The sequence below is a fragment of the Stegastes partitus genome, unplaced genomic scaffold, assembly GCF_000690725.1.
Source record: "Stegastes partitus isolate 25-593 unplaced genomic scaffold, Stegastes_partitus-1.0.2 Scaffold696, whole genome shotgun sequence".
Lineage (NCBI taxonomy): Eukaryota > Metazoa > Chordata > Actinopteri > Pomacentridae > Stegastes > Stegastes partitus.
Window position 1 is genome coordinate 335,224 of NW_007578427.1, and position 8,533 is coordinate 343,756.

Genomic DNA, 8,533 nt, shown 5'->3' on the forward strand with positions numbered 1-8,533 from the left:
TCCGGGTGTTTTTCCTCAGCTGGACTCTGACAGCAAACAACAAACGCTGCTTTTTCTTTTACACCTTACATTTTTTTTTCAACCAACATGAATCGTATATTCGGTAAAGCATCCAAAGTTCCGCCACCGAACCTGACGGACTGTATTGGAAACGTGAGTATGATCCTGAAGAAACTTTTCGGCCGCTGCGTTGAACAAAGTAAACAGAGAAAGAGCTGCTCTGGGCTCGGCTAGCTAACTGCTAGCTAACTGCTAGCGACTGTATGGGCACAAAACAGGCCGTGGTTTTCCATTTGTTCAAATAAATGAGCTCAACATCGTATAAGTCAGCAGTTTGTCCGTTTTTAGTGTCAGTTCGTGATATTTAATAAGGCGTTTATTTTTACCTAACGTTATGTTTTGGCAGTGTGGGTCGATAAACAAGGCTTTAACCAGAACAATCAGTTCTGTGTTGAGGTCATTATGAGCAGCGATTTGAGACATTTCACTGGTATGGAGCACAATCCGTGTTATTCTGTGAGGCAGATGCCTGACTTTAACCTGTTAGACTGGTTGTCTGTCTGGGCAGAGCTATTGTTAGCCGCCTGGAGTGGAGGAAGAAACATTTTAAAGGTATAATGGCTGACAGTTAGCCTCAATGTATATGAGTAAAAGCACTTACAATTTAACAAGTATAGTAAAAGAAATGATATATGTTAGTAGGGTCTTAACTTTAGTTCTACATTAGTCGTGTTATTATCCACAGTTCATACTATTGAAGAGCCTTAGCCTTAATATTATTATCGTCAGGTAGAGTTGTCAGATTTACTGATCCCTCACCAGATCAATGGGAATTTAAATAACTTAGTTTTATTCTTAATATTCACATTACTCTGGTATATTTATACCATAGGTACCACTGTAGGGTCTTATTCTTTAATTTTTAACTTGTAAAATTCCTCAATGTGGGACTATTAAAGGCTTATCTTATCTTATTTAATGGTGTCAGGTGAAGTCATAACATCAAGCTTTTTTTTCCGCTGTAAAGAACTACGGCTCACCGATTTAAAATGTGCTGTATCAATACCAGTGACTTTACCTGTTTAATCAATCCATGCGTTGGTTAGACTATATCTGATTTTAAAAGACTCCTACTAAAATGATCTTACTGTTCATAATCAACAGTCACTTAAATGTCCTGTCCTCTGTTTCCACTTAAAGGTTGATTCTCGGACAGAGTCCGTTGACAAGAAAATCGCCAGACTAGATGCTGAGCTTATGAAGTACAAGGAACAGATGAAAAAGATGAGAGACGGGCCTTCGAAGGTGAGATTCATCGTCCAGTGCTGCTGGTAGAACAAAGAGTTGGTTGGATTATTTTCTTGAAATCCTTCGGGGTGTAACAAGCCAAGAACAAAAGTCGATTCAGCTCAGATATGAGCACAGAGTGAAGATTGATTTTATTGTAACAAACAGGCACATGAGCAGAGGAGTGTCCAAGTATCATAGTGTTTAAGTATATCATGGGTTATGAGAAAGGAAAGTTTAAGAAGAAAATGTGAGTTTTATGAGTATGTTAGTTTTTATGCTGCAAAATATGAGTAAGTAAAAATAAAAGAACTGATCACTAAATGCAGATCTTTTAGTTATTAAGACTGTGTATTGTTTGAAAACTATAGATACTGTTAACACTATGAGACATAAATTCAAACAATACTTTTTTTTATACCCTATTGTGAGAAATGTGGACATTTGCCTTTTTTAAAAAAAAAAAACTGTGAACATGTTCAAATGCTACCACAAGCAGCCTTACAGTCTTTTTGATGAGACAAAATACAGAAAAACTTAATTCACAAAGAATTTGTGAAAAAAAGAAAAAAAACATCAACAAAATATAAATTTTTGACACGCATTCATACAACACCTATATATTAGTATTAACACCTAGATGTATTAATTGGATAAATGCACCTTATTACTTGTCTTGCGCTTGTGTGTATTTCATGTTTCGTGTTCCACTGATGAAATAAAAAAAAAAAAATATTTAACTAATCTAAACTTTTTATTTTTCATTCACAAGAACATGGTCAAGCAAAAGGCGATGAGAATTCTGAAGCAGAAGAGAATGTAAGTGATTTGATTGTTAAAAACCTCTGTAAGCTTCACAAGTTTCCTTAATCTAAAAAAAGAAAAAAAGTCTGACTTCATCATTTTATCTTCCAGGTACGAGGGCCAGAGAGATAATCTCATGCAGCAGTCGTTCAACATGGAACAAGCAAACTACACAATCCAAACCCTTAAAGACACTAAAACCACAGTAAGAGACGAGAAACTGGGAATTTTTTTAAAAAATTACTAAAGAAAGCGTGGTTTGTGCTAACAGAAAGTTTCTTTTTAGGTTGACGCCATGAAGATCGGCCTTAAAGACATGAAGAAGGCATACAAGAACGTGAAAATTGACAAGATTGAGGTATTTGAGTTTTTTTAAACAAGTTTATTTCAGTAGCAGTTCCTTTAGTCACTAAATTTAATGTTGACAGTAAATAAAGATTGTTAACATTTTCTGGTGGAAAAATATAACTTCTTATTAACATGAAATTTACGCTTAAATGTTAAGTCAGTTTTTATAAAACCCAACAAAATACTTTGCCTCTGTTGCAAGACAAACATTTCCTTTCTTTTAATTCTATTTAGGACCTCCAAGACCAGATGGAGGACATGATGGAGGACGCCAACGACATCCAGGAGGCGCTGGGCAGAAGCTACGGCACACCTGACATCGATGAAGACGACTTGGAAGCAGGTGAGGGAAACACCTTCATGTCAGGATTTCACTGAGACATCATAGTAAATATACTATTAAGTCCAAAGCTGCAGTGGTCCTTGTAACACTTTATTGTGAACACTTCTGAATGAAATATTTACCACTGTGTCGTTAGTACTAGATAAGAATAATACTATATTAGGCATAATTTAGACCTGTACTATTGTAGATTTATAGATATTAACTTGTCAAGTGGTGGATTTGATTAAAAATATGTTTTCCACTAATATCCTGCTACACATGAATACAGTAAGACTTTTGTAATGTAGATTCTAACACTGTAGACCAAACATACTTGTGGTGAACCTTATTTTCATGCCGCTGATAGTTTATGAGACTAGATGAGCTTATAACCCCCCAAAAAAAGTCAACCAGTAGTCACCAGATATGACAGATTAGAGGTGACCTGTAACTGTCGCTGTGCCCACAGAGCTGGGTGCTCTGGGAGACGAGCTCCTGTTGGACGACGACAGCTCCTACCTGGACGAGGCCTCGTCTGCTCCCTCCATCCCAGAAGGCCTGCCCGGCGACAAGTCAAACAGGGTACGAACAGCTTCGGGAATTTTCACTAATAGAAGTTTTGCTGTTTAAAACAGCTGCCCTCAACAACAGGTATCGTTCTCTTTGTGTTTCAGGATGGTGTCCTGGTGGACGAGTTTGGGCTTCCTCAGATTCCTGCCTAACGGTGCAATCAGAACACACGACACGCTAGTTTTATATGCATCATAGGCTTTGTTTTTGTATTTATCCGGCTAACACTCCTGGCCTCAGAGGGCAGCAATGAAACCAAAGCTTCTTCTGTCCAGTGATAAACTGTAACTCATAATCAGGCATCTTTAATTAAAGGTTTTGATTATTATTCTTTATGTTGTGGTGATTGTTGGAATTGGGATTCTCTTAACTTTGTACAGTTTCTGCAGCACTGAGCTGCAAAAAAAACAACAAAATAAATTATATTTTTCAAACAATACATCAACGTTGGAGTCATTAAAGAATCATTATTTGTACAAAAGTCACTTTATTGTGGAGTTAAATATGCGGAAGTGCATAATCAATAACTTCTTCATTTAGCAGAGAGCGTTCTTAGCAAAAATAAATATGGATTCGTTGAAGCTAGAAAAAGCAGCAGAGCTCCTTGTAGCATCACCAGCTCAGCCTGTAAGTGTGAGGGAAGAGTTTGTGGTGCAGATAATTCACCACTTTGGACTTGTTTTTCAGTTTTTCAAATTCGTAGAAGGGAATCTAGAAAAAAGAAGAAGAAAAAAAACATTTATAAGTCATCAGGATACTTGACTTCAGGCTTTAGCGATCTAGACTTAACAAATCTAACCTCTGGGCAGATACAAATCTAGCAGAAGATGTCCACAGAAACACAAAGTGATGATGATGAGGGTCTAACCTGAATGACTTTATATCCCAGGAGCCGCAGATGTCGCTGCTTGATGGCCTCCCTTCCCAGCAGCTGCCTCTTGTTTGCCGTGAACCTCTCAGATCCATCAATACAAAGAGCTACCCTGCAGCACAGTACAGTGTCTGTATGACCATCCAGCTCCCAAAAATGAACTTCACATTTACTTACACCTAAAACCGCCCCTTTATAAACACACACAACCAGTTACCTTTTGTGCACATCGTCACTATTCCTGGCAGGCAGCACACATCCCTCCTTATCCAGTTTTATCTCCACATCTACAACAACAACAAAAACAAATGTTACAGCCTCGGTGGGTAAAACATTTGGACAACAAACAGCTGTAAAGACTCTGTTACCGAGTGTGTAGCAGTACGGTGTCAGAACTTTGGATGCAAAGTACTGACGGTCTCCGAGCAAATCCTCCAGTCCGGCTTTCACGGGGTTGTACAGGTGTGGATCCACTGGCGTCTCCAGAGAGGGACTGGACATGAGGAAGGACTTGACTCTGTGCTTTGAATGGAGTTTGGGACCCTGATGGAGAAAAAGACACATGAATACATTTACAATAATGAATTACAGGAGCCACCAGTAAGTAATGTACATTTCACTGGAATTGCCTTTTTTTTTGTTGATAGGTTGGAAGTGTGTTTTGCTCGTTTATGATGGATAATTGACAAAAACACACCAACTGTGATGCAAGCGCTCTCACAGGCCTTCAGAATAAAAGCATATCACCCTGCTTTGATTCCACTTGAAGCCTCTGGATTTTGAACTGAAAACAATAGACTACAAGTTGCTATGTGCTCACTTAAAGGGGATCCAAAGGAAACCTGAGTAAGTTTGAATTCTCTATATAATAATGTATGATCTGCACCTTATAATGTAAAGTGCTTTAAAATGACATGTTGGCGCTTTATAAATCAAACAGATTTTTAATAATGTGCGTTCATTACATGGGTAATACTCTTTCACGTGGAATAAATGTATTTACAATAGGAACAGAAACCTTGTATAAAGACTGTGTTACTGGGACTTCTTATATAAAGAACTGGGTGAAGCATTTATATAAAAAAATGTAATGGTAGATCTTGCAAGACAGGAAAGTTTAGGGTTTTATTAGTGTATAGGAGCAGATTTATTTCACGAACGAATAGGAACATTTATCATTTTAATATTTTTATTGTATTTGTACTATACGTAATGGGGGATAAAAGTCAGGGAGTAACGTTTTCAGCATTTTAACTGCTTCTGATGCTCTGCGATGTTGACAGAAGACAGCATATAAAGCAAACAAATAAAGTCGGATAATAAATTAGGATCCTTAATGAATAATTAAAGAATTCATAATGACTGGGACTTGGGGAAAAAACTAACTTATGTGAAGTCAAGAAGTTGACTTTTCTGCCGGCTCTTTGAAATAATTCTCACACTAACATAGCAAGTGCTGGTTTTATCACAGATGACTGAGACGCGCTGAAGCTGACACACTGATGACATGTTAAGGCAGAAGGTGTGTATTCAGGTTCCTGACATTGTTCTTTTGTCATTCAACTCTCACATTGTTTAACCATTGACGTCATTTTAAATACTTTACATTGTAGGAGGGACACTCCAGCTTCACAGTGATGTAGAGCTGAGTCAGCTGTGCCAGAACGGGCCGCTCAATTCCCGCATTCTGCCCTGCAACACGAAACACAACATTTACCTAAATCGTGTGTGCATGGAAAGGTTTTTGGACCTCTGCAGGTGTCTGGCAGCAGGTTTTACCTTGCAGCTGCTGGAGGAAGTAACTGCTGAAAACTTTTGAGAGGAAGTTAACGGGGAACCTCTCCACCAGGACGCAGGCGTGAAGCAGGTTGAGCAGCACTCGGGGCTCGAAGTGTGAAAAACGTGTGCGCAGGATGGTTTCTAATTTCCCAAACACTTGGCCTGCTTTGGGTGGGAGGTAACCCAGCCTCCCAAAAGCCACGATGTGCTTGGTCACTTGGCTGGTGCTGTAGTCGTCTGCTCGGTACACAAAACTCTCAGCGATGGCATCCAAGGCAGTTGGAGACAAGATTTTCCTGCGACCAAAGAACTGCACCACTGTAGAAACAGTCTCTGGGTGTGAGGTGAAGGCCATCGTAGGAACATGGTACTCCAGTGCCTTCACAAAGTAATGATCACTTTGACCAAAGTGCATTAGTGCCCCAAGTACATCGGTGAGCTCCTCATCGGTGAAGTGAGGAACGTGCCGCATGGCCTGCTTACACAGATTGATGACAAGAGGTATGGCCTGTGTCTGCTTCAGGGTTACAAGGGCGCTAAGCAGCCCGCTGACAGCAGCAGGATCCATATAGGAGGTGAATGTCATCGCATGGGTGTGCATGGCAGTCAGCAGGTCCCTGTACTTTACATCTTCACCCACGCTACCCTGCAGAAGTCTATAAACAGCAAGAAGGTCTGCTTGGCTCCACAGAGCAGGCTTCTGCCTCTGAATTTTCTCCATCACCTGCTCCAGCATCCCACTACCCGGACCCTCCATGGCCAACATCGCCTGACCGAGTGTACACAGCTTGTCCACACTCATTTTCCCCCTGTCCAGCCTGCTCTGGCTCTCAGACACCAACCGCACCATCAGCTTGCTCCAGGGGTCCAAGTAGAGGCGTGTGCAGGCCAGGAGAGCTGAAACCAGCCCGCCGTCCGTCAGCCGCCTAGAGTCCTGCTCCAGCTGGAAGCACAGGGCCCTGATGGTGTCCTTCTTCAGCACCGTGGGATCTTTCAGAGCGTTGCCCTCCTGCTCCAGGTCTGCCACACGGTGAAGTGCTGCTGCAGCCATGGTGTCAGACATGACCTCCATGGAGCACAGAAGTTTGAAGACCTGCCGGGAGGAGGAGCAGGTCTCCAGACGCTGCTGGAAGCTCTGCTCCTCTGCAGTCGTGGGCCGGTGCAGCAGGGTCAGCTGGAGCCGAGGGACTGAATCTCTGTGGAGGCCGACAGAGCTGCTGGCGACGAAGTACGGCTCCCTACCGATGGTGGTGGTCAGGCTTCTTGTCCCACAGTTTGACTGGAGCCTCACGCAGCCCTGTCTCCGGATGCAGCGGCCGGGTGATGTACACAGGCAGGCTACACACAAGGATTGACTGCTGGTGCTCAGGAGCCTGGCGGGTCCAACAGGGAATCGCTGGATCCCAAACTGCCCGAGCTGAGGAAATCTGTGGATAAGCTTCAGAGCCATGACAGGTCCAGGTCCCAGCTAAGACACAAACAAAACACCCCAAACACTTCAAAACAAGAAAACTAAAAAGGGTCTTCCTATAACTTAATGCCAAAACCACCACTATTTACCAAAACTCAAGGATATAACCTGACAATAACAGCAGTGAAGTACTCAGCCCCTCCTCCGTTAACTAACCAACCTTGAAGTCGGCTGCTAGCTAGCATTAGCTGTTAGCTTCCTAGCAAACCGACTAGAGTCGCGCTGCTGTTCTCATCTCTAACGTGTCATGAGGTTCACACGTTAGCTCCGAGTGATAAGAAATAACTGCAAAACAAGACAAAATAGATTAATATTCACACCTAGTTCCTCCGACAAGCTGCGCAGGGTCGGAGAAGCGCTCAGAGATGTTACCAAACGTGGTTCCGTAAGGAGCATGAGGCGTTCAGGACACCTCGGAAATTGGGCGTCTCTCAAGTATGACGGCAAATCAGTACAGGGTTTCACGCGACTTTTAGCGGGACTTAATGGTAAAACAGGTCTAATAACGCAAATATAACGGGAAGATTACGAAACTTTGAAGAGAAGAAAGTGCTAGTTTCACTAACGGAAGAGTTAAATGTTGACTCCATATAAATTGTAATGTCACAGCGCCATCACCTTACTTGACCTCGAGGATGTGACATGCGCTCTAATGTAATTGCCATTTTTTCCGGATATCATGGGAAGGCACCACAATGCAGTTTGTAACTTACATTAGACACTAGAGGGCGATATATATATTATATTAAATCACTGCATAATTTAAAGTTCGGGTTTCTTTACAGCTAATTAGGGTCCGAGCACCCAAAAGGGTGCGAAGACCCTATTGGAACTGCTCAGATTATTATTATTATTCGTGCCACAGACACGCGTTTTTGAGGCCCTAAACATACTCGAAAACTCACCAAAATTGCCATGTACATCAGACCCGGTGGAAAATTTTATAATTTGGAAGAACAATTCACACTTCAATAGAAAAATTGCTCCACAGCGCCACCTTCTAAATTGTCAAAAGCACATTTGGCCTAGAGCTACGCAATTTTGTAGGCATATAGAGCAGGTCAGGATGAATAAAAAA

At 41.6% G+C, this 8,533-nt stretch overlaps 2 protein-coding genes across 2 annotated transcripts; one reads left to right on the forward strand and one right to left on the reverse strand.

The window, feature by feature from the left end:
• Nucleotides 1-3,773, forward strand: chmp5b (charged multivesicular body protein 5b). Its single transcript, XM_008290809.1, has 8 exons — nt 1-153; nt 1,201-1,305; nt 2,060-2,106; nt 2,203-2,296; nt 2,378-2,449; nt 2,674-2,782; nt 3,234-3,346; nt 3,439-3,773. Exons 1-8 carry the CDS (start codon nt 88-90, stop codon nt 3,484-3,486), a joined length of 654 nt encoding a protein of 217 aa, XP_008289031.1. The 5' UTR covers nt 1-87; the 3' UTR covers nt 3,487-3,773.
• A 31-nt stretch (nt 3,774-3,804) lies between these two features.
• fastkd3 (FAST kinase domains 3) lies at nt 3,805-7,846 on the reverse strand. Its single transcript, XM_008290808.1, has 7 exons — nt 7,776-7,846; nt 5,985-7,452; nt 5,812-5,897; nt 4,574-4,748; nt 4,423-4,492; nt 4,203-4,317; nt 3,805-4,045 (listed from the first exon to the last, which is right to left on the reverse strand). Exons 2-7 carry the CDS (start codon nt 7,432-7,434, stop codon nt 3,947-3,949), a joined length of 1,995 nt encoding a protein of 664 aa, XP_008289030.1. The 5' UTR covers nt 7,435-7,452; nt 7,776-7,846; the 3' UTR covers nt 3,805-3,946.
• Nucleotides 7,847-8,533: the final 687 nt, after the last annotated feature.